The following is a 25,959-nucleotide window of genomic DNA, read 5'->3' as shown; positions in this document are numbered from 1 at the left end:
TGAAATCAGCCCTTCTCGTTTTGTGATTTGGACTGGTAATGCAGAACTGGATTCTCCTAACTATATTTTTCCCTCCCACTCACAGTCCCTATGCTTTCTTTTGGGTGTATTTGGACATATGTGGGACAATTTTAAAGGGGGTAAAGTTTAAGTTACATAAATTAGAAACCCTATTCTTGTGAAAAGCAAGTTTCAGTAACTTCCCAAAAAAAGTTACAAAAAAAAAGGAAAAGTTTTTTTTTAAAAAACTGTCAATTGAAGAGAGCTATTCTGGTCTGCTTTTATCCTGGGTAGCAATCAGAGGCAAATTGAGAGTTTTGGATGTTTAATTAACTCTTCACATTTGTGGTGACTCAGAGCTTGATTTCCAGTGTCCAACTCCAGTGAGTTGTGATGTAGAAAGGGATCAACAGCTATTGTGAATTTTCTATTAGATCAGATAGACTGGCCCACATCATGACTTTATAACTCTACACCTGGCCGACAGGGACACAGTCACCGTGTTCAACTTTGGTTTGATGCTTCAGAAGTCTTGAGCACAATGCCTTTCCAGACTCTGCCTAATCCATTTCTTGGCCTTTCACTGACAGGAACATAGGATTGAGGAGGAGTAGGTCATTTCAAGCCTGCTGCACGGTTCAATAATATCATGATCGATCAGGTTGTGGTCTCAGCTCCACTTCCCGTCTGTCTCCCATAACCCTCAAATCCCTTGCCTATCAAAAATCTAACTAACCAAGCCCGCGAATAAATTTGAAGACCCTTCCTAACACTCGCTTCCGGAAAAGAGGATTCCACATGTTTATTATAGAATCCCAACAGCATGGAAACAGGCCATTTGGCCCAACAAGTCCACACCGTCCCTCCAAAAGAGTATCCCACCCAGACCCACTCCCCTACCCCTGACTAATGCAGCTAACCTACACATCCCTGAATGCTATGGGCAATTTAGCATGGCCAATCCACCCTAACCTGCACATCTATGGACTGTGGGAAGAAACCGGAGCACCCGGAAGAAACCCACGCAGACATGGGGAGAATGTGCAAACTCCACACAGAGTTGCCAGAGGCTGGAATCGAACCTGGGTCCCCTGGGCATGTGAGGCAGCAGTACTAACCATTGAGCCCCAGAGAGAAAAAAATAGTCTTCATCTTTGTCTTAAAAGGAAGATCTCTTGATCTTAAACAATGTTGCGTAGTTTTGGTCTCCTCCACAAGAGGAAAATTGTCCTGTTATCCATAGTATCCATTCACCTCACGATCATCTGTGCTTCAATAAGATCACCTCTCGTTCTCCTAAACTCCAATGGATATAGACCTAACCAAATTAGGAAGACATTACTACCGACATAACACAAACGTGGGAGGGAGTTGGTGTTTCTAAAAGATAGTAAGACTTAGGAGGAAAGAAGCAGAGAATTATTATAAAACACAGCTGTAACATCAGCAAAGAGCAGGGGCTCTCAGGCCACGCAATCTGTAACACACTGAGTGCCTGAAGCATTTCAGCACCCCCGCCCACTGTCACACCTGCTTCACACAGCTGCTACAGTGCTGCTGAGTGATGGGTCATGCTGAGGTTAAGCAGCTTCCATTGCAGTGGATTCTATCGTGCAAGTAAAACTATAATACCCAAACCCAGCAATGTTCCAATCCTGAAGGCTACTGCTTCTCAATTACTCCAGAATGATTACATTTCTCAGTGTGGAAATCTGAAACACTGAGAACATAACAGCAACAGCGCAGCCACTCCCACTCACTCGGCTAATTTCACAAGGAGCCATTATAAATGTTTAACTCGTTCACTGACTTGACGATTCTGTTCATGCCATTTACACGGCTGACACTTTTGAAAGATACGCAACACAATCATTGCCATATCATACCTGTTATTATGAAAATTATACCCCTGTCGGTATTTAATACTACCTACCACTCCCTTTCGTTCTCATAATATTGCATTTTATTTTCCATTTGTAAAAGCAAGCCATCTTATTGATAAAATGAAACAAAATGAATTGGAAGATTCATCTCAGGCAATGCAATCTCCGAACAATTCCTCTGGACTCACGTGTTAAGGAAGTAGCACAAAATCTGAGCAAGCTGTTGAAGAAGGATCAAACAAATAAATTGAAGGTTTTTTATTATGGCTCCACAATTATACTTGAAACCCAACAAGTAGCTCTCATATGGGTATGAAATGGAAACACTGCTGGTTTCAAATCACTTACCCAGTGTCAATCCTCTAAAACCTTTTCTCGAGGGCTATTTCAATAAGACTTGGATCCAGCCAAGATGAGTGCAAGGTTGGCAAAGTGCTTGCTGTTCTCTCCTGTGCCATTGTCAAATTTGGGATTCATTGAAAAGGCAACTTCTTGCCCAGCGTTCGATGCCTGCTGGTGGGCATCTCACTACAGCAGAGCTGGTGAGGTGAGCTGGGGACATTACCCAGCACCATTTCCTAAGGTTAGGAGCAACGTTCCTACTTTTCCTTGTCTCACAAAAGTGATCCAATTTACTTCAATTTGCAAACAGTATCCTACAACCAGAGAAGGACCGTGAGTGTAGCAGTTAAACACCAATTGTTTCAGACTGGAACATCTGCCGGGAAATCTGTGTCAGCTAGATCTGCAGGGTCTCAGGGGCAGTCACTCTTGCCTGCCATTTTCAAACCAACAAATGCCTCATAAACATAACATGGAGATGCTGAAAAAGGCCCAAACATACACCTAGCAGAGTTCACTCAACAGTAACCAGATGACTTTTCTGAGCAGGTTCGAGTGGCATACTGGTTAGCACTGCTGCCTCATGGCACTTGGGACCTGGGTTTGACTCCACTCTGGGTGGCTGTGTGGAGTTTGCACGTTCTCCCAGTGTCTGTGTGGGCTTCCTCCGGGTGCTCCAGATTCCTCCCATAGTGCAAAGATGGGCAGGTTTAGGGTGGATTTGCAATGCCAAATTGCCCATAGTGGCCAGGATGTTCAGGCTAGATGGACTAGCCATGGGAAATGCAGGATTACAGGTGGGTCTGGAGAGGATGCTCTTCAGAGGACCAACGTGGACTTGATGGGCAGAATGGCCTGCTCCCACACTGCAGGGATTCTATGATTCTAGGAGTACATGGATGACAACTAGAATATCCACACTAGTGTCAATTTTCAGGCACAGCCCCAAAAGGTTCTGTGCTGCATTGTTGTGTGTTCCATGTTCTGATATGCTGTTAAGATCCTACAGGTAAATGTACTTTACAGGTTGCTTTTGGATTTCTTTTTACATACAACAAAGAATTAGTCACAAGTGAAAAGGGATTTGTACTTAGGGAGATACAAATTAGTGGATCTATCTAAACAGGACCTACAGCAGGACATAATCCTGCCTTGGGGGCAATCAGACCATTATCCTGGTGTAATTATCATGGGCGAGTTGAATATTTATGATGAAAAACAAGGCTGTCAGAAAACCGTAGGCAGTCAATCCTACAGCGGTGCCTTATTGCAGGAGGGAGAAACAAAGATGGCAAACTAGGAAAACAAATGATCAATCATTTTTACAATCATAAGCTCTGGAGAGATGTACAAAAACAAGGATTAGCGATTTTTTCAAGTCATTGATAAGAGCAAATACCCACCCAACATTAAGATGATCCACCAGGGCCTCCGTGAGACGTGTAGCGGCTGCAACAGCTTCCCTCCTCCTTTTTTCTGAAAGGAAATGAAGATATGAAGTTGGTGAAGAACTGCCTGGTTCTATCCTTGCCCTCTAAAGATAAAGAGGGAAAATAAATACATATGCATGACCTAAATAAAATCTGGCATTCTAAATATCCAGTGGTGCTATCAAAGTGCACAATAAGAATGTCCTATGGAACGGACTATCCTTACAGCATTCATCCTCATATAGGAATGGGTTTGAAGACTCAAACGGCATGGTGGCTCAGTGGTTAGCACTGCTGCCTCACAGCGCCAAGGACCCAGGTTCGATTCCAGCCTCAGGCAACTGTCTGTGAGGAGTTTGTACATTCTCCCCGTGTCTGCATGGGTTTCCTCCGGGTGCTCCAGTTTCCTCCCATAGTCCAAAGACGTGCAGGTTAGGGTAAATTGGCCATGCTAAACTGCCCGTAGTATTAGGTGCATTAGTCAGAGGGAAATGGGTCTGAGTAGGTTACTCTTTGGAGGGTCGGTGTGGACTTGTTGGGCCGAAGGGCCTGTTTCCACACTGGAGGGAATCTAATCTAATGGTTCTGCACTGTAAGAGGGTTGTATAAGACAGATGAGAGTGACACGCTGTGATCGCAGACCGCCAGGCAGGAGTAGGTACAAACAAGTGATTGTGGAATGATAGAACAGTTGGCAGCCAATCATGTCTAATCACACCATGTTAGAAAGCAGCCTGTGCGCTTTGCAGGATCTATATGTACCATTCCTCACTCCCTGTCCTTGCTCCCCACCTGCCTGAGAAAATTGGAGACAGCACCAAAGATAGGAGGCATTCTTTTCCATTCTATGACCAAGCGAGTCTGACAAAGAATTATCTGGACTTGAAATGTTACCTTGTCCTCTCTCTGTGGATGCTGCCTGACCCGCTGTGATCTCCAGCCCTTTTTATTTTCAGAGTAAATATGGCAATGCCGTTTTGAGATGATGTGATTGCTACAGAAAGAGCTGGAAAACTATTCCAAAACAGTTCTTAAGTGCCTATTCTGAGCAGCTACCCTTCATGGACAGCCTGGACAGTTAGCATCACAGCCAAGCAGTGCAGTTGGGGGAAAACAGTGAGGACTTACCATAGGATGACCAGGAACAAAATTAGTTTTCTGCTTTATTCCCTTTCCCAAGATTAAAATATAAACCAACTGGAATAGCTGCTGTCTGTTCATTCAACACAACCCAAAGACTGAACCCAATATTGTTTTGGGCTGTGAAGGTCAGCACATTTGCCTTCTATCTTATCTCAGGAATTCCGGAACAGTAGCATTTGACTCAACATTGAAAGATACTTCGTTTCTCCATTTTAATTTTGCTAAGGTTAGCAGGCCAGTAAAAAGGTGTAATATTGCAGCAACGTTTTGTCCCACAAAGTGTGCTGATGTGTGTAATTCCTCACACGGTGCATTCTTGCTCTTGGTCTTGTCACAAGAAAGGAGACATAAAAAGCTTAGATGCCAAGAGGAAAGCAGGAGCCTGTCCACAATGAGGAAGAAGCACAGGAGCAAAAAAAAATAACAAAGGAGTCAATTTTGGTTAACTTAGCACAATTTCTGGCAGTCAGATTGACAGCAGCTTATGAATGAGGATGTGAAACCCAAAGAACAAAGAAGAGAAATAAACAATTACTGTTACTTTAAATGAAAAAGAATATTTAATTGTCACTGCTTATCCAAATCTCATTTTCTTGCTTCTGAACAGCAAAAATCTTCATAGTTGCTAGCTCAACATTGCCATTTTATACAGCAAGATCTGAAGCGACAATACTAACTTGCCATTAGCTCACTAACTTTGACAGCATTGTTTCTAATTCTGAAAAACGGATGAAGACTTCAAAAGAGAGAGAAACGGAACAATAGGCACAGCAAGACCGATGCGTCAAAAGCCAGCAACATTAGCACGGTCAGCATATAATTCGAAAGCACCTATGGATTCTGTAATCGAAGACTGAAGATGTTAAGCTGTTTAACACTGGTGGAGAAGCAATAATCACAGATCTGCCATTAGTGCTGGAGGGAGGTAACTAGAAATAGCGTATTAATTGAATCAATAAAAAGAAATTGATTTCATCACCAAAGCTCAACTTCATACATTGCTGCAGATCAGTTAAAAATCAAAAACACTCAAATCAATTCTGACAAAGGATTTGAAAATGACCTGAAATATAACCCTGTCATTTTGTCTTCTCTGACACAGATCTATTGTGAATTGCCAGCATTCGCACCTTTTATCTTACAGTTTTGACTTTAAGACAATATAGCACTTCCTCCACATTTAGTAAGCTAATGTGATGAACTGGCTTTGGTAACTGGGTTACAAAGGCTTTGTTAGATAAAATGGAATGTAATACAGTGTGGTTGCTGAAATAATTTTAAAAGGGAAGGGGAGGTGGGGGGAGTCGGGAGAGAACACCACACTAGTTTTGGCCTTTGGATGCTGGACTCACACAGAACGTCAGCAGTTTTTGGAGATTATTATTCCTTACTCAGACTGTGGGAAAAGATGCTGGCCAGACTTCAAGGTCTCTGCTTAGAGAATAACTTGGGTCTCCAAGGTAATTAGAATTGGGCCAACTGTGACTGAGGAATAACTTTATCTTGACTACAGAACAGAGGCTGCTCTGATAGTGTTTATTCCTTGAAGTCATCTGTTACACTATGGGAGAAAGGGGAGAAAACACTGGGCATAGCAGCCAGATCAATGCAGTCAGTAATTTGGCACCGCTGTAATATTTGATTTGATTGGATTGATCTTGAAAATTGTGGGTGAGTCACAGCCAAGTAACTTACCGTTGGCTTAATAAAACATTTATTGTAACAAGTAGCTTTTACAGCGAATTGCTGGTGAAGGAAAAGCAATAAATGTCAAGCAGAAGACTTGCAATATTTTGACCTCTTGCTCGCCTACAATTGCACAACTGCCAACATCCCAGAGGTGCCTTGCGCAACTTCATGTGCAAGCTGAAAAAGTGAATGCCAACCAGTTATTCAAATCTGGACGGTATCACAACGAGGCCAACATGCACTTGGTAGCAGCGAGTCACTGGATAGCAAACAGAAGTGGGAACCCTCTATCGGGGCCAAGATCACAAAGAGAAATCGGAACTTTCCAAATTGACCAGCTCACTCAGATCAGGAATTAAAAGATAAAAATTTTGTCTGTATGACTGTGTTCCACACCAACAGTTCATTTAACCACATAAATACAGGGGACAGATTGCATTTCTTACTTTTACTAGCCGTGAATCATTGCATGAACACATTACTATATAGCGTCTACATCTCAAAAGGTGGAATTAAGACATATGATCCGTGTAAGGATTTTTTTAGCATAAAACAAATTAAGAGGTCGTTGAAATTGCAAGAGCAAAATAAAAGCTTTTAAAAAAAAAATTGACATCCAGAAAAGAGAATGTCAGTATTTTGGCCATTTGATCAGAATTGAAAAGCTACAGAGATCTCTTCTAGAGAGCAAAATAGCAGGCAGAAGAAAGAAGCATTGACCTGGTTAGATGAACAGAGAGACCTGGGAGTGCAGGCTCATCGTGCCTTGAAAATAGAGTCACAGGTAGATAGGATAGTGAAGGTGGCATTTGGTATGCTCTCCTTTATTGGTCAAGGCATGGAGTATAGGAGTTGGGAGGTCATGTTGCAGCTGTACAGGACATTGGTTAGGACAATTTTGGAATATTGCGTGCAATTCTGGTCTCCTTCCTATCGGAAAGATGTTGTGAAACTTGAAAGGGTTCAGAAAAGATTTACAAGAATGTTGCCAGGGTTGGAGGGTTTGAGCTATAGGGAGAGGCTGAACAGGCTGGGGCTGTTTTCCCTGGAGCGTTGGAGGCTGACGGCTGACCTTAGAGGTTTAGAAAATCATGAGGGGCATGGATAGGATAAATAGATAAGGCATTTTCCGTGGGGTGGGGAAGTCCAGAACTAGAGGGCATAGGTTTAGGGTGAGAAGGGAAAGAAATAAAAGAGACCTAAGGGGCAACGTTTTTACGCAGAGGGTGGTACGTGTATGGAATGAGCTGCCAGAGGAAGTGGTGGAGGCTGGTACAAATACAGCATTCAAAAGGCATCTGGTTGGGTATATGAATAGGAAGAGTTTTGAGAAGAACTGTAGCTCAGGTTGAGGTTGTGGATTTAAGTTTGCTCGCTGAGCTGGAAGGTTCATTTTCAGACATACTAGGTATCGTCAGTGAGCCTCTGGGTGAAGGCTTCATCTGGAGGCTCACTGTGTGAAAACAAACCTTCGGCCTCAGCGAGCAAACCTACATCCAGAATAGGAAGGGATATGCGCCAAGTGCTGGCAAATGGGACTCGAATAGGTTAGGATATCTGGTCGGCATGGACGAGTTGGAATGAAAAGGTCTGTTTCCGTACTGTACATCTCTATGACTCTATGATAGATGTCACAAAGCAGTTGCAGACAAGCTACATAGAATATATGGGCTTGTGCAAGACAGGTGACACACTGTCAGCAGATCTCCTGGCAGGAATAGATACAAGCAGCAGCAGCACTTTGTTAATGCAATCTACCTGCTGTGGTACCTGTTCTGTCATGCACAACATTTCCAAAGTTACTTTCTCAGCAATACTAAACATCAGCATTCAATAGCTACCCAATGGTTTCCAGAGAAGTGCAAAGCTCAGCGGAAACTATTTAAAGACTATGGCAAGATTACAAATCAATTTAGACACAAATTGGTTTGTTTGTGCTGGATAGAATATTGCCATTCAGAGGCAGGAACATTTAAAAAAAAAACTTCTGCCATTTTCATTTCCACCTACCAGGAAATGCAGACAAAGAATTGCCAGAAGCCACTGTAAAACAGACATTTCACCAGAATTATGAACCTGAAATTGAAACAAATTTGCTCACAGAGAGAGGTAGCAGTGCCACGATAGTGCTAAAATATGCAATTTGCAATTTCCACTATCCAATTTTAATCTCCAAGACCTTTCGTGGATGAAAATGGGTTTTCAAAAATGGAGAAAACAATGATTTAAAAGGCCCATAATGGTCACCTGACAAGACTGAACTAAGCTCATGAAACCAATGGGAGATAAACAGTCTGAACTAAAACTAACATCCTCTGATATTCAGTCAGGCATGAAGAAACTCTTGTCTCCTAGTTTTGATTTACACCTTTCTAGAAGTTTATACACTTGGATAGCCTGCAGGCAATTTTCATCAATCCTGAAAAGCAATGAAGCCAGACATGGAAATACACATATAAACTGCATTGCAGACAAACTGCTTACTGGAATTCTCTCTCTCTACAATTGTGGTCTCTGGCTCAACTATAATAACTGAAGGATTCCAAGAACTTTTTAAACTTCCTACTTCTGATCATTCTTCCGGATTTGCCATTCTTCCCTTTTTAAGGCACGTCTGTGTGTGTTTTTGATGTTGTGTTTTATTAGTTTTTCCTTGGGGTTACTGGTAATTAAAATTTACCTTTATTTCACTCAAGAATGGATGGGTATATGAATAGGAAGGGTTTGGAGGGATATGGGCTGGGTGCTGGCAAGTGGGACTAGATTAGGTTGGGATATCATGGCCAAGTTGGACCGAATGGTCTGTTTGTGTGCTGTACATCTCTGTGACTGTGACTGTGACTGTGACTGAATACCATGCAATTGGCTCCTTAAAATTTGATATACGGACTTCATTTTAATTGAAGTATGAAAAACCTGCTAAAAATAAGATATATTTATTGTGACCGACCAAGGGGGTTCAAAAGAAGGGAACCGACTCACCCCTTTTCACTGGTCGTAACATTAGAACAGGAAATGCTTTCTGGTATGTTATAATGAAGGAGGGATCAGATTATAATTTCAAAAGGGACAGTCCTGGATCAACATTTGAAAATGGGAGAATATAATAAAAGGGTTTGGAGAGTGAGCAGAAAAACGGAATTGGGACAAGTAGTTCCCATAGAACTGGCACCAACAAAACTGACTGAATGGCCTCTACCTGCATCGTGGTTCTGATGGAAAAGAATTCTGCAATATTCTTACTATCACTGGCAGTGCACTGCCATCAAATTTACAAAACACACACTCATGGCAACCAAGGCCAGATATCCCTTTGGCTTTCATTCCAAAATTAAACATGGGAGTCCAAATGGCCGAATTTAACCAGCTGAGATCTGAGCGAGGAGATTCTACATGTTTTTGCCAAGTACTTCATTCGGGCAGGGGTCCAAAAACAAAATCAGATCCTAAACTTTCAGAAGCTTTAAACCAGCTGCACTCCACATAGCAGCTACTCTATCTTAATTGAAATAACTCCTTGAAGGCTGGTATTCTGTCACCAAGTCACCTTTTATTTATATGAGCATAGTACAAGGTACTGACCCAGCTAGCTTAGAGCTGGCTCTGAGATTGACCAAAACCCCTGATATTCTGATTTCTGTCAGCCAGGACTCCGAGTGGGGCTGTTAACCTGGTCCACCCAGGGAACTCACTCTTAATGAGATCCGACTGGCTGACCTCATCCCAATCACGACATTAATGATGGCTTGAATTTGAAAATATGCTCTGGAACGGTCTCTTTTACAATCAGTTTAACAAGTTAAAAAGGTACCCATAGCATGTAAGGTGCTAGCAAAAGTAGAGTTCCCTCCTACATTGTTCACAGGAGCAGATTTGATACAAATCACTATTCGTACAAGAGATATGAAAATTAAATCCAGTGCTGGAAGAATAAAAAGGTAGCTTTCTAGGAATGTTTTAGCATGTATAAAAGGCAGCTTTCTAAGCACTGATATAACATGTTCTGTTCCCCAGGTTCTCTGTTTGTATCCTGTTTAGAGCATACCTGGAACCAATGGGAAGTGTCATCCAGAATGCTGGTTAACAATTACTCACCTGTACATCCAGTTTGTGTAAGTGGAGCAGTATTGGTTAATCTAAGTGATTTTAGCCTGCCTAACATTTCCTTCTGTATGCAGGTTTCTGTCCTCAACCTGGCAGCTTTATTTATGCTATCACTTGCCGGTAACATTAAAATACCAACAAGTAATGGGTTCGGAAATGTCTTCAGCAGCTTTCAAGATATTCACAGAAATCCTCCATTGTGGGGTTGGGGGGAGGTGCTGAGTGGAGACAAACTGCTGCCTCATTATGGGTGGAATCTTCAGTTACAGAATCTAGGTTCAGCTTCAGCAGCTGTACAGTTCACAGTTCATTGTATATCCATGTGCAAGTCATTCAGCAAATCTCGTGGTAGAACAAGCAGGAAGCCAACACCTCAAACATGACCTCAAGGAGTTGGAGGTCCTTGGCGCCAAAGGACACCTCAACAGGCAAGCATTCACTGCAAGCCAGAATGCAGCACTCAGGCCCTAGGCGGGGACACCTGCAGCGAAACATTTGGGCCCTTGTGCTCTTCCCTGGTCAGCCTGCAGAATATGTACCACTTGCATTCCAGTCTCCATCCTTCAGTCACCTTCCATGCTGTGTGTAACTTGGACTGCCCACCAGCCAGCCTGAACTATCATGGCATGTGATAGACAAATGCTCTCCAAAGAGGAGAGAGCAGTGGCTACTCAGTCCCGAGGCCAGCAAGTACCTCTCCTGCCACACGCTGCTCATATGCAGCTCTGAGCTGGAAGATAAATTCTCCGTGTACAAGCAGTATGTAATTGCAAAAGGTTCAGCACACTATCCATATGCTAAATTTTGGCATCCCACTCAATTCAGGTCACCTGTTTCTCACTCTTCCTGCTCTTTGGATCAGCACAAGGATTCCACACTAAGAAACAGAAAGGGAATCAGTTCAGGTCAGTTCCATACTGCTTCTGGTAACCAGTAAACCGTGGACTCACAGAGACACAGAGTGATAAGTATTGATGCAGGCCAATCAACCTCTTGTCTGTACTGACCCTTCAGTAGTGGAGCTCCTGTGGCATGGTGATAGGGACACTATCTCTGAGCCAGGAGTTCAAGTCTCATGCGCTACAAAGATGTGTCAAAACATCTCCAAACAGGCTGATATAGAAAATATCTGAGCCTTTACCCTTTAAATAGAGCTATTCGATTAATCCCTGCCCTTTCCCTGAAAGTAATTATCCTATTAACCAACCAGGTTCCTCTGCCTACAATCTCAAGTGAGGAACAACAGCAAAGGTCTGGACAAGAATTTGATTTTTGGAATTGCAACTACCCTTTTCAATCCTTACTAATATCAGAGATGTACAGCATGGAAACAGACCCTTCGGTCCAACCCGTCCAGATATCCCAACCCAATCTAGTCCCACCTGCTTGCACATGCCCCATATCCCTCCAAACCCTTCCTATTCATATACCCATCCAAATGCCTTTTAAATGTTGCAATTGTACCAGCCTCCACCACATCCTCTAGCAGCTCATTCCATTACGTACCACCCGCTGCGTGAAAAAGTTGCCCCTTAGGTCTCTTTTATATCTTTTCCCTCTCACCCTAAACCCATGTCGTCTAATTCTGGACTCTCCGATCCCAGGGAAAAGACTTTGCCCATTTATCCTATCCGTGCCCCTCATAATTTAGCAAATCTCTATAAAGGTCACCCCCTCAGCCTCCGACGCTCCAGGGAAAACAGCCCCAGCCTGTTCAGCCTCTCCCTGTAGCTCAGATCCTCCAACCCTGGCAACATCCTCGGAAATCTTTTCTGAACCCTTTCAAGTTTCACAACACCTTTCTGATAGGAAGGAGACCAGAACTGCATGCAGTATTCCAACAGTGGCCTAACCAATGTCCTGTACAGCCGCAACATTACCTCCCAACTCCTGTACTCACTATTCTGACCAATAAAGGAAAGCATACCAAACACCTTCTTCACTATCCTATCTACCTGCGATTCCACTTTCAAGGAGCTATGAACCTGCATTCCAAGGTCTCTTTGTTCAGCAACACTCCCTAGGACCTTACCATTAAGTGTATAAGTCCTGCTAAGATTTGCTTTCCCAAAATGCAGCACCTCGCATTTATCTGAATTAAACTCCATCTGCCACTTCTCAGCCCATTGACCCATCTGGTCCAGATCCTGTTGTAATCTGAGGTAACCCTCTTCACTGTCCACTACACCTCCAATTTTGGTGTCATCTGCAAACTTACTAACTGTACCTCTTATGCTCGCATCCAAATCATTTATGTAAATGGCAAAAAGTAGAGGGCCCAGCACCGATCCTTGTGGCACTCCACTGGTCACAGGCCTCCAGTCTGAAAAACAACCCTCCACCACCACCCTCTGTCTTCTACCTTTGAGCCTGTTGTGTATCCAAATGGCTAGTTCTCCCTGTATTCCATGAGAACTAATCTTGCTAATCAGTCTCCCATGGGGAACCTTCTCGAATGCCTTACTGAAGTCCATATAGATCACATCTACTGCTCTGCCCTCATCAATCCTCTTTGTTACTTCTTCAAAAAAAAATCAAGTTTGTGAGACATGATTTCCCACGCACAAAGCCATGTTGACTATCCCTAAATCAGTCCTTGCCTTTCCAAATACACGTACATCCTGTCGCTCAGGATTCCCTCCAACAACTTGCCCACCACCGAGGTCAGGCTCACCGGTCTGTAGTTCCCTGGCTTGTCTTTACTGCCCTTCTTAAACACAGTGGCACCACATTTGCCAACCTCCAGTCTTCCGGCACCTCACCTGCGACTATCGATGATACAAATATCTCAGCAAGAGGCTCAGCAATCACTTCCCTAGCTTCCCACAGAGTTCTCAGGTACACCTGATCAGGTCCTGGGGATTTATTCACCTTTACCAGTTTCAAGACATCCAGCACTTCCTCCTCTGTACTCTGGACATTTTGCAAGATGTCACCATCTATTTCCCTACAGTCTATATCTTCCATATCCTTTTCCACACTAAATACGGATGCACAATATTCATTTAGTATCTCCACACAAAGGCCACCTTGCTGATCTTTGAGGGGCCCTATTCTCTCCCTAGTTACCCTCTTGTCCTTAAATGTATTTGTAAAACCCTTTGGATTCTCCTTAATTCTATTTGCCAAAGCTATCTCATGTACCTGTTTTGCCCTCCTGATTTCCCTCTTAAGTATACTCCTACTGCCTTTATACTCTAAGGATTCACTCGATCTATCCTATCTATACCTGACATATCTTCCTTCTTTTTCTTAACCAAACCCTCAATTTCTTTAGTCATCCAGCATTCCCTATACCTACCAGCCTTTCCTTTCACCCTGACAGGAATATACTTTCTCTGGATTCTTGTTCTCTCATTTCTGAAGGCTTCCCATTTTCCAGCCGTCCCTTTACCTGCGAACATCTGCCTCCAATCAGCTCTCGAAAGTTCTTGCCTAATACCATCAAAATTGGCCTTTCTCCAATTTAGAACTTCAACTTTTAGATCTGGTCTATCCTTTTCCATCACTATTTTAAAACTAATAGAATTATGGTCATTGGCCCCAAAGTGTTCCCCCACTGACACCTCAGTCACCTGCCCTGCCTTATTTCCCAAGAGTAGGTGCAAAACTTGACCTTCTCTAGTAGGTACATCCACATACTGAATCAGAAAATGGTCTTGTACACACTTAACAAATTCCTCTCCATCTAAACCTCTAACACTATGGCAGTCCCAGTCTATGTTTGGAAAGTTAAAATCCCCTACCATAACCACCCTATTATTCTTACAGATAGCTGAGATCTCCTTACAAAGTTTGTTTCTCAATTTCCCTCTGACTATTGAGGGGTCTATAATACAATCCCAATAAGGTGATCATCCTTTTCTTATTTCTCAGTTCCACCCAAATAACTTCCCTGGATGTATTTCTGGGAATATCCTCCCTCAGCACAGCTGTAATGCTATCCCTTATCAAAAATGCCACTCCCCCTCCTCTCTTGCCTCCCTTTCTATCCTTCCTGTAGCATTTGTATCCTGGAACATTAAGCTGCCTGTCCTGCCCATCCCTGAGCCATGTTTCCGTAATTGCTGTGATATTCCAGTCCCATGTTCCTAACCATGCCCCGAGTTCATCTGCCTTCCCTGTTAGGCCTCTTGCATTGAAATAAGTGCAGTTTAATTTATTAGTCCTACCTTGTCCCTGCCTGCCCTGACTGTTTGTTTGACTCACTTGTTCTCAGCTCTACCCGTCTCAGATCAATCTCTTTCCTCACTATCTCCCTGGGTCCCACTAGTTTAAATCCTCCCAAGCAGTTCCAGCAAATCTCCCTGCCAGTATATTCGTTCCCTTCCAATTTAGGATCAATCCGTCCTTCTTGTACAGGTCACTCCTACCCCAAAAGAGATTCCAATGATCCAAAAATGTGAATCTTTCTCTCATACACCAGCTCCTCAGCCATGCATTCATCTGCTCTATCCTCCTATTCCTGCCCTCACTAGCTCGTAGCACTGAGAGTAATTCAGATATTACTACCCTTGAGGACCTCCTCTTTAAATTTCTGCATAACTCTCTGTAATCTCCCTTCAGAGTCTCAACCTTTTCCCTTCCAATGTCATTGGTTCCAATGTGGACAATGACCTCCTGCTGGCCCCTCTCCCCCATGAGAACATTCCGCACCCTCTCAGAGACATGCTTGATCCTGGCACCAGGGAAACAACACACCATTCTGCTTTTTCTCTGCTGGCCATAGAAACGTCTGCCTGTACCTCTGACTACAGAATCCCCTAACACAATTGATCTCTTGGAAGCCGACGTACCCCTCGTTGCATTAGAGTCAGTCTCAACACCAGAAACTTGGCTGTTTGTGCTACGTTCCCCTGAGAATCCATCACCCCCTACATTTTCCACAACAGCATACCTGTTTGAAATGGGTATATCCACAAAAGACTCCTTCTCTAGCTGCCTACTTCTCTTACCCTTCCTGGAGTTAACCCATCTATATGACTGTATCTGACACTCCTCTCCCCCCCCCCCCCCTCCTATAACTGCCATCCATCACATACTGTCGCTGTCGCAAATTCCTCATCGCTTCTATCTGTCTCTCCAACCGATCCGATAAGATTCGCATCCAACAGCGTTTATGGCAGATATAATCCGCAGTAACCCTGAAACTCTCTAAACTCCCACACCTGACAAGAAGTACATATCACTGCAAAGGCCATTTTTGCTCCTTCACAATCTACAGACTCAAAATAACACGGTCTTATTCCTCTACAAACACTGCCCCAGGTTAAAATTAATAGCTATAGCTTTTATTTTAAAGTTTAATCAAGAGACTTATCTCCAAAAACATATAATCAAGAAAGAACCCACTATACTCACTACTGCAGCCTTTCTCTTGGACAGACTTAAAACAGCGATTAACCTATCGGATTCTGTGCAGTGTAACTTTGCCCAGCAGTTCCTCCAAGATTAGTTGTGAATTTCACTGTTTGTTTATTTTCCCAGATGCACACCGATGTCCAGCGATACACGAATTCAAACAGCAAAGACAGTAACTGTGCAGGTTCTCTCTCTCTCTCTCTCCTGCTCTGTCCTCACCACGAGTTACCTTCGTCTGCTCTTCTCCCTCTTAATCTGTTGTTTTGACTTTTTTTTCCAAAGTTCCGAAACAATGCCAACAGCATATAAAACAGGAATTGCTGCTCCTGGAATTCGAGGAAATCACCTCCAACACCTAAAATACCTCAAAAAAAAAAGGAGCAGCTCTTACAGCCAGAAATTTTTCCCGTCCTCCAATATCAACATTGGAATGATCAGCCGATCCTACTCGGATTATTCCTCAGTAAGATAGCATAGTAACTCCTCGCCAACATTCTTCCCTCAACTACCATCAGCACAATGCATTAACTGGTCAATTAGCTCTCTGCTGTTTGTGCGACCCTACCACATACAAACTGACAGTGACATTTGCTTACAAATAGCATGGACTACACTTTTCAACCGGTCTGTTAACTGTGAAGCACTTTGGGGTATCCTGAGGATATGAGAGGTGCAACAAGGAATACAAATTCTGTTTTTTTTCCTAACTGCTAGCTCCAATGAGACTGATGCCTTTGATTATCTATTCTGTGATTCTTGGTCTTCCTCTTCATCTCACTCATACTTGGAACTCTCAACCACTCCATTATATCTCTTCCTGTCCACGAGAAAACTCTGGATCATTGCACTGCCTGTCCTTTGATACATGACTAATTCATATGTCCCTTGGGGTATTCACCCTTTGATTCACAGGAGGAAACTTTCACAGGTTACAATTAGTGATAACACAAAGCCAGCCTTCATGTGCAAGGTAACAACTAGCCAGAGATTCTTCTAATCCTCTGAAAGGATGTTGTTAACACTCTCAGAATAACCGCTGACATTAAGAACTCAATACAGTAAATCTTTTCCCAGTTTACCATTAGCAAAACCAACATTTTTTTTCCCCCAATTCTGCACTGCCTGCTTGCTTTGGCTTTGTTAACTTCCTTGGCTCTTGAACTAGGTCAGGATAAGCAAAAGCTCGGTGAATACTTGACCTCAAAATGGAGTTACTTCCCTCCATTACCACAACATTTTCAAACGTTTCTATTACTGCTGAAACCACAATCTGCAGCTTCATCATCTTAAATCGCGTCTTCTCTACCTGTCAGCTAACCCCTATTTCAAAAACAAGACACAGACACTCCCCATCAGCCATGTTGCTTCAAAGTTTCCAATTCCCATTGACCTTGCCAAGATCCTCGTCCTTGTTGATTTAAACATGCATCATCAGTCTTCTCCACCTTAAGCCCTCGTAATAGTGTCTGTTCCTCTGATATCACATCAGTCCTTATCCCAGGGACTACCAATGGCAGCTCCACCCAAACTCCCTACCTTTGTCCTTATGCTTTGCCACCTCCTTCTATTTTCAAACTCTCCTTTTCCCATTATGCCATAATGCCTCCTCCGATCCTCAAGGTTTCTCCTTCCCCACCATGCAGGCAATCCAGTTTCATCTTCGCAAAGTAAAAAAGGTGACTTGAGACACCTTCCTCTGTGCAGGAAGCATGATGGAGATTGGAGTTGATGCTGCTGTGAATAAAGGTTGCCAATTGTAATGAGTGCCTAAAATTGCCTGCAACGAATGAAGGGGAAAGTGTGCAAAGACCACTAATACTTCAGTCCTTAATCATTATAAAACATTATACGGTATTACCTACATGTCAGTAGCAATGTGAAGTTTAGAAGACAATTACACACACAAATCTGATTGTACAGCTTTATAATGGAGGTCGTTGGACAAAGTTTTCTACAACTTGTCAAGCCATCATGATTAATTACCGGGTCATGGAGGTGGAAACATTGCTTGAAAAAAAAAACACACCCTGCTGTTCTTGAAAATTGCTCTATAATTTCAGCTAGTTTTAAGAAGCACTTCCTCTCTAATGAAGTGTTTGGCAAATCTTATTAGATCTATTTGCAAACATTGCACTGAAACATATAATTCACGCACTTGCCAATGTTATTAGTCAGAAATTGTTCCTCTGCCTCGTTATTGTGAAGAAAGATTTGTACAACACCGTGGAATCAAAGACGATGTGCATCACAACTTAGATCTTCGCCAGACACATTTTTACATATCTAGAGAAAAGGACCTCTCTCCAAAAAAAAAAAAGCCCAAACTTCCAGTGATCCACAATCTGTTCTTATTTTAAGTCATCTGGGACTGGGCTGCAGAGTGAACAAGTAGCATTCTATGTCAATCTTTAAAATGTAATGGAGCTCTTTTAAAATTTGTCACGATACAATTAATGGACAATTTTCCATAAAAGAAGCATTAGGTAGAATTACATAGAATACATTACACAGAAAAAGACCATTCAGTCCAACCAGTCAAGCCTCTTAGACATAAGACCATAAGACACAGAAACAGAAATTAGGCCATTCAGCCCATCAAGTCTGCTCGGCCAATCATGGTGGATCGGTTTTTTAAACCCCATTCTCCCGCTTTCTCCCCATAACCTTCTGTCCCCTTGGCAATCAAGAACTTATCTATCTCAGGCTTAAATCTACTCAAAGACCTGGCCTCCACAGCCTTCTGTGGCAATGAATTCCACAGGTTCACCACTCTCTGGTTCAAGAGGTTTCTCCTTATCTCCATTCTAAAAAAGGGTCTTCCCTTTACTCCAAGGTTGTGCCCTTGGGTCCTCGTCTCTCCTGCCAATGGAAACACCTTCCCAATGCCCACTCTTCCTTTCTTTCTTTACCTGCATAACCCTCTATTCCAATCTCCCAAATATACTTGCGCAGCCTTTCCTCAAGATGCATTTGTACCATTCAACTCAGCTCAGCTTGCTAGACAACAAGCAAGTAGCTCAGATTGGACTTTGATTAGTGTTCCAACTAAGGTAGGTTTGATACCTGCTGAAAATGTGTTGCTGGAAAAGCGCAGCAAGTCAGGCAACATCCAAGGAGCAGGAGAATCAACGTTTCGGGCATTAGCCCTTCTTCAGGAACTGCCCTTCCTGAAGGGCTCATGCCCGAAACGTTGATTCTCCAGCTCCTTGGATGCTGCCTGACCTGCTGCGCTTTTCCAGCAACACATTTTCAGCTCTGATCTCCAGCATCTGCAGTCCTCATTTTCTCCTAGGTTTGATACCTGCCTATCTGTGGCAAACATCTTGGCACTACACTCTGATTCAATGAAGAACCAAGACCTGCCATTTGCTGAGGAGATGACAGGGTGGGAGTGGTCTAGTTTTGCCTTTTCTTGGCATTCTATCATTTTTCACCAATGGTCTACAAAGTTTTGTGAATATGTTCTATTTCCTTGTTAAACAAATGTTGGTATATCATTGGCTATCTGCCAGGTCTCTGGCATTGTGGCTGTCTCTACTGAATCTTTCAAAAAGGCATGCAATTGCTTCTCAGCTGTCTCTTCTTTAGACTCCAATCAGATCAGGAGTTCTGAAGAAAGGCCACTGGACTCAAAACGTTAACTGTTTTCTCTCCACAGATGCTGCCAGACCTGCTGAATTTCTCCAGCAATAACTGTTTCTTTTTCAGGAGTTTTATTAGTTTATTTAGCAATTCTCCTCAGTCGGTCGCTCAGTGGACAGCACTGCTGCCTCACAGTGCCGGGGACCAGTCACCCGGGTTCAATTCCGCCCTCGGGTGACTGTCTGTGTGGAGTTTGCACATTCTCCCGCGTCTGTGCGGGTTTCTTCCCACAGTCCAAAGATGTGCAGGTTAGGTAGATTTGTCATGCTACGTTGCCCCATTTTATGCAGGCTATATGGTAAATGTGGGGTTACGGGATAGGGTGGGGTGCACTTTGGAGGGCCATTGCAAACTTGATGGGTTAAATGGCCTCTATCTGCACTGTAGGGATTCTATGATTCAGAGTCTACAGTACGTAGCTTTCAGGCTGTAGTCAACAGGAATCCTTCAGTCTTCATATTAAAACATTCTGGTTCATTAATGACTGAAAGTAATTTTGTCACATAATTCAGTTGATCAAGTGGTTTGTAACTGCCATCTGAACCTTGAAATTAGCTTTCAAAATCTACATAACCAACTTAGCAAGGCCAGTAAAAACTCAGCAACAGCTTCAAAAGCAATGATATAGTACTTGGAAAACTAACCAACTTAAAGCCAGCTCTGGATCTAGGCCAATGACATTAGTTACATTAAAACTACAGGAGAACATGGACATCTCTAGCATTAAGATACAGGTTTACTGAACGTTTTATCACTTGTTTAGTTGAGGATTGTGGGCAAAGTTAAAGATTTTCTCCAAAAAATTCTGAGCTATTGTGGACTCGTATTGATATTCTGTTAATAATTACAAAATGGCGCTTCAGGGTTGCTTCTATGGTGCGATTTGATGAAAGTTCCCACCTCAGGATCACACTGACATACTTTGCCACTTCAGGTTGACCTTGGCATTCCTCTTCCCTCTGCTGAGAGCTGATAATACACAGACCAGACATTTTTAAAAATTCACTGAAGGGACGTGGGTGCTGTTGACTGGCCAGCATTTAGAAGGTGATGGTGAGCAGCCTTCTTGAACAGCTGCAGTCCACCTGCTGTAGGTGTTAGGTTCCTCTTCTCGAGGATGCAACTGCAATATGCCAACTTCTGTGAACAGCCAAAATTTATTAAATACAAGCTACGGAGGAACCCTCAACACTCTTTGCAATGCTTGCGAAGCCATGTCAAGGGATTTCTCTGAACAAAGGGACAGTTGTAAGGGACAGACCCTGTATAAAGGAACAAGAGTTTCATAATATAGTCAGTAACACCCAGAAGACAACCACCCCCACCCACCATTCCCCCACAGTCACATGCCACTCAAGCCACAATGTAGTGATCACATCATTTCCAGAAACAATATAATGTAAATCATCCCTTAATGGCCAGATCTGTTGTGAATCTTTTTTTTTAACCTGCAGGGAGCAGTCAGAATTTTAATTGCAATGTTCTTATTGATTTCTGAATAGGGGATGAGAATGTGATTCTTTTACTCCAAATAACTAGGAAATGGCCAAGCAAATGGCTCTGAATAACGAGGTATGAGAATGTAAATTCCTTACATTCTACCTGTAAGACAGAGACATACCATCCTGAGACAGAGACATCCCACCCTCGCCTAGAGACATCCAATTTCCTGCAGGTCAGCAGTGCAAATTAACTCTTTAATACCTCATAGGTAGGTCCATAATGCTCTCCGGGAGGGAATTCCAGGATTTTTGACCCAGCAACAAGTAACAGTCTTATATTCCCAAGTCAGGATGGTGGGTGGCTTGGAAGAGAATGTGTTTCCATGTATCAGCTGCCCTTGTCCTTCTAGTTGTGGGTTTTGAAGGTGCTGCCTAAGGATCTTTGGTGAATTTCTGCAGGGCATCTTGTAGATGGTACACTCTCCTGCTACCGTGTGTCGGTGGAGGAGGGAGTGGATGCTGTGCCAATCAACTGGGGGCTGCTTTGTCCTGGATGGTGTCAAGCTTCTTCAGTGTTGTTGGGGCTGCACTCGTCCAGGCAAGTGGGGAGTATTCCGTTACACTTCTGACTTGTGCCTTGTAGATGGTGGACAGCATGTCGGGAGTCAGGAAGCGAGATATTCACTGCAGTACTCCTGGCCTCTGACCTGCTCTTGGAGCCACCGTGTGTACGTGAAAAGTCCAGTTGAGTTTCTGGTCAATACTAACTCCCAGGATGTTGAGATAGTGAGAGATTCAGTGATGCTAACACCATTGAATGTCAGTCAAAGAACGGTGGTTAATTATCTTTTATTGGAGAGGTCATTGCGTGGCACTTGTCTAGCATATTTATTTGCTACTTGTCAGCTCTAGCATGGATATTGTCCAGATCTTTAGCTTTTGAACATGGACTGCTTCAGTGTCTGAGACACCGCGAAGGCTGCTGAACATTGCGCAATCAGAAGCAAATATCCCCACTTCTGCTTTACTGCAGTTCTTTGTACAAATTTGAATGATAGATTATACCAAAAACACGTAAACCCGGCTTGTTAGCAACATGCTCACTGCCGAATAAGAATGCCACGAGTTAAAATCCACTTCAGGACTTTAACACTTAATCCAGGCATCTATTTCAGTGCAGTACTGAGTGGAACATTGCCAGAGGTGCTGTCTTTCAGTTGAGATCCGTAAGGGAGATCCCATCTGCACCGTTGGATGGATGTTAAATGCCCCACAACACTGCGCTGCTCAAACCGCAGTGTTCTTCTCATCAACTCGCCAACATTTATCGCTCAACCAATGGCATGTTAAAAAAAAAATCAACTAGCTATTAAACTAGTACATTTTGCTAGACTTTTGCTGGATACAGCAGTTACCTACAAAATAGTGAGGACAGTTCAACATATTCAGTCCAATACAATGGGATATTGAAAGAAACAATAAAGCTTATTTTTTTTCTTATCTGTCTGCTCAGGGGGACATAGTAAAATCTCATGACGCTAGTTGAGGAGCAGGTATTCTTCCACTGTGTTAGCCAACATGCTTCCTTCACCACAAGAAACATTAACTAGTCCCCAATAGCAGCTCTTCTTTCCCCCCGGCTTACCATTTCGCATCCCTTTGTCTGCCCAACAGTTCTCCTCTCCCTCTGGTATCCATCGCCACCTATCGCTTATTCCTTTACCCCCCACCTTAATATCCTATCTATCTTCAGCATATATACCAGCATTCCCTCGCTACTATCAGTTCTAAAGAAGGGTAACTGGACCCAAAACATGAAAAAAAATAGAAACATAGAAAATAGGTACAGAAATAGGCCATTCAGCTCTTTGAACCTGCACCACCATTCAATATGATCACGGTTGATCATGTAATCTTGGTATCCCACTCCCACTTTGTCCCACGACCCCTTGATCCCTTTAGCCACAAGAGCCATGTTCAGCTTCTTCTTGAATATATCTAACAAACTGGCCCCAACAGCTTTCTCTTAACTCCGTTTTCCCTCCACAAATGCTGCCAAACCTGCATTCTCCGGCAACTTCCGTTTTTGTTTCAGATTTCCAGCATCCATTTTCTTTGTTTTATTAACTGGCCATTTATTGTTTAATCAGAACAGGCTTTATACACTTAATGGTAAGGTCCTGGGGAGTGTTGCTGAACAAAGAGACCCTGGAGTGCAGGTTCATAGCTCCTTGAAAGTAGAGTCGCAGATAGATAGGATAGTGAAGAAGGCATTTGGTATGCTTTCCTTTATTGGTCACAGCATGAGTTGGGAGGTCATGTTGCGGCTGTACAGGACATTGGTTAGGTCACTGCTGGAATATTGCGTGCAATTCTGGTCTCCTTCCTATTGGAAGGAAGTTGTGAAACTTGAAAGGGTTCAGAAAAGATTTACAAGGATGTTGCCAGGGTTGGAGGATTTGAGCTATCGGGAGAGGCTGAACAGGCTGGGGCTGTTTTCCCTGGAGCGTCGGAGGCTGAGGGGTGACCTTATAGAGGTTTATAAAATAATGAGGGGCTTGGATAGGATAAATAGACAAGGTCTTTTCCCTGGGGTGGGGGAGTCCAGAATTAGAGGACATAGGTTGAGGGTGAGAGGGGAAAGATATAAAAGGGACCAAGGGACAACATTTTTAGACAGAGGGTGGTGCATGTAAGGAATGAGCTGCCAGAGGAACTGGTGGAGGCTGGTACAATTACAGCATTGAAAAGGCATATGGATGAATATAGGAATAGGAAAGGTTTAGAAGGATATCGGCCAAGTGCTGGCAAATGGGACTACATTAGGTTAGGATATCTAGTCGGTATAGAGGAGTCGGACCAAAGGGTCTGTTTCCATGCTATACACCTCTATTATTCTAACATCTGCAAGTTGGATGTCCTGATTGCATATATTATAGTGACAACAAAATCATTAATCAAATAGTTAATTGCGAAACACTTTAAAAACCCTAAAGAAAAACAAAATGCACAATTTTTGCCCCTTCAACACAGACAAGTAATAACAAATCCAAAATGTTCACTGTTGGTGTAGAAACATAACTCATTGCCACATAAACCTCAGCAATTTCATGCTCATGATGGCCCTGAAGAGTTGTCAATGCAAAATAATGGAGAATATTAAATGGTAGGAGAATTTTAACAGTGGGAACATGGAGCAATTTTTTAGCTTAAACACAATTATATTGTGCGGTGTTGGAAAAGCGCTGAAGGTCAGGCAGTATTCAAGGAGCAGGAGAGTCTATGTTTTGTAGGAGGGTGGGAAGGCAGCTGGGAACACGATAGGTAAATGCAGATAATAGTGATAGTTCGGAGGGAAAAGTGGAGCAGATTGGTGGAAAGGAAGGTGGACAGATAGGACAATTCAAGAAGGTGGTGCCAAGATGAAAGGTTGATTCTGGGATGAGGTGGGAGGTGGGGAAACTAGTGAAGTCAACGTTGATGCCACGTGGTTGAAGGGTCCCAAGGTGGAAGATGAGACACTCTTCCTCCAGTCATTGGGTGGCTTGCATTTGGTGGTGGAGGCGCCCAAGCCAGATCCAACCCTCCAACTCAGCACCGCCTTCTTGAACTGTCCTTCCTTCCTTCCCACCTATCCGTTACACCCTCCCCATCGATCTATCACCACCACCCCCCACCTGCATCTACCTACAGCCTTCCCAATTACCTTCCCCCTCATTCCCACCCGCAGCCTCCTATTTATCACTCAACCCCCTTTCTCCCCCCAAACATTCCTGAAGAAGGGCTAATGCCTGAGACGTCGACTCTCATGCTCCTTGGATACTGCCTGACCTGCTGTGCTTTTCCAGCACCACACTCTTCGACTCTGATTTGTCCACCATCTCCAGTCCTCACTTTCTCACAATTATCTTGTGATTGATCAAGCTGTAGTTTACGATGAGATAGAGGAGGTGAACATTATGCATGACTGTAGTTAAATTTCATCAAGTATAATTTTTCTCTTACACCAACTATTAGACAATCCAACAGCTTTATTGATTGTGTTTTTATCGTTAAAGTAGAAAAAACGAAAACCTCAGCTTGCATTATTATTGACAGCTCAATGTACCAATCAGGAAAGCGGGTTGAGAGCTGCGCTCCACATTTGGGCAGACGTTCCGCTTCTCAGAACCAATCGGCAGCAGGATAGGTCCGTCACCATGGAGATTTGGGCCTTGCTCAGGCCGTACGCAAGACCCACACACTTGAACGGGTAATGATTGTTCGGGCTCTTGGACGTCAAAGGGAAGTTAGGCTCCAGTGGTGAGAACACTAAATGTTTAGACTCACCTTGTATTTCTTTGCGTTCGTTTTGCTTGGCCTGATGATCTTTGAGTAAACGAGACAACATGACGCCGGAGAAGTTCCTGCAGAGCGAAACGCAGCGCAGATAACGAACATGGAATTCAGACGCAGATCTCGCGCGAGGAGACAGAACGGTTCTGATCATGTGAGCAGTTTAATAACCGCCTTGGCTGCTCTTTAAAGAGAGCTGTCAAGGCACTGGGAACGTATAATCAGTGTTAATGAGTTGAGAGCTTTGCACATTCAAAATGTATTTAAACACATGGATGCTGGGGTCATGTTTGTCCAGCTCACCTGTGAGATTCCACTTGAGCACATTAGTCAAGACAGTGCAGAGACATTGCTGTACTGTCAGGTGCCATTTTTCAGATGGGATTTTATGCCATCTGCCCTATTGTGTAGATGTAAAAGATTCCATGCCGTTATTTTAAAGAAGAACATAGGAGCCTTTTCTTCATCTGTTTACAGGATATGAGCATTGATGGCTGGGATAGTATTTATTGCCCATCCCTGGTTGCCTTTGAGAAGGTCGTGGTGAATTGCCTTCTTGAATCACTGGTCCATTTGGTGTAGCTACAC

General features: G+C 43.3%; 1 protein-coding gene across 1 annotated transcript in view; it reads right to left on the bottom strand.

Moving 5' to 3' along the window:
• The window catches only part of bloc1s1 (biogenesis of lysosomal organelles complex-1, subunit 1), a 100,892-nt gene extending 75,383 nt beyond the window's left edge, over window positions 1-25,509 (bottom strand). The window contains exons 1-2 of the mRNA XM_060820926.1: window positions 25,366-25,509; window positions 3,629-3,701 (exon numbers count right to left, since the gene is read on the bottom strand). Coding sequence (XP_060676909.1) covers window positions 3,629-3,701; window positions 25,366-25,426 — 134 coding nt within the window. The 5' untranslated portion in view covers window positions 25,427-25,509. The remainder of the gene's footprint in view (window positions 1-3,628; window positions 3,702-25,365) is intronic.
• Between the last annotated feature and the right edge of the window lie 450 nt (window positions 25,510-25,959).

This window comes from Hemiscyllium ocellatum, chromosome X (assembly GCF_020745735.1).
Source record: "Hemiscyllium ocellatum isolate sHemOce1 chromosome X, sHemOce1.pat.X.cur, whole genome shotgun sequence".
NCBI classification, from domain to species: Eukaryota; Metazoa; Chordata; class Chondrichthyes; order Orectolobiformes; family Hemiscylliidae; genus Hemiscyllium; species Hemiscyllium ocellatum.
The sequence above is the reverse complement of the archived record's forward strand: the minus strand, read 5'-3'. Positions and strand labels throughout refer to the sequence as shown.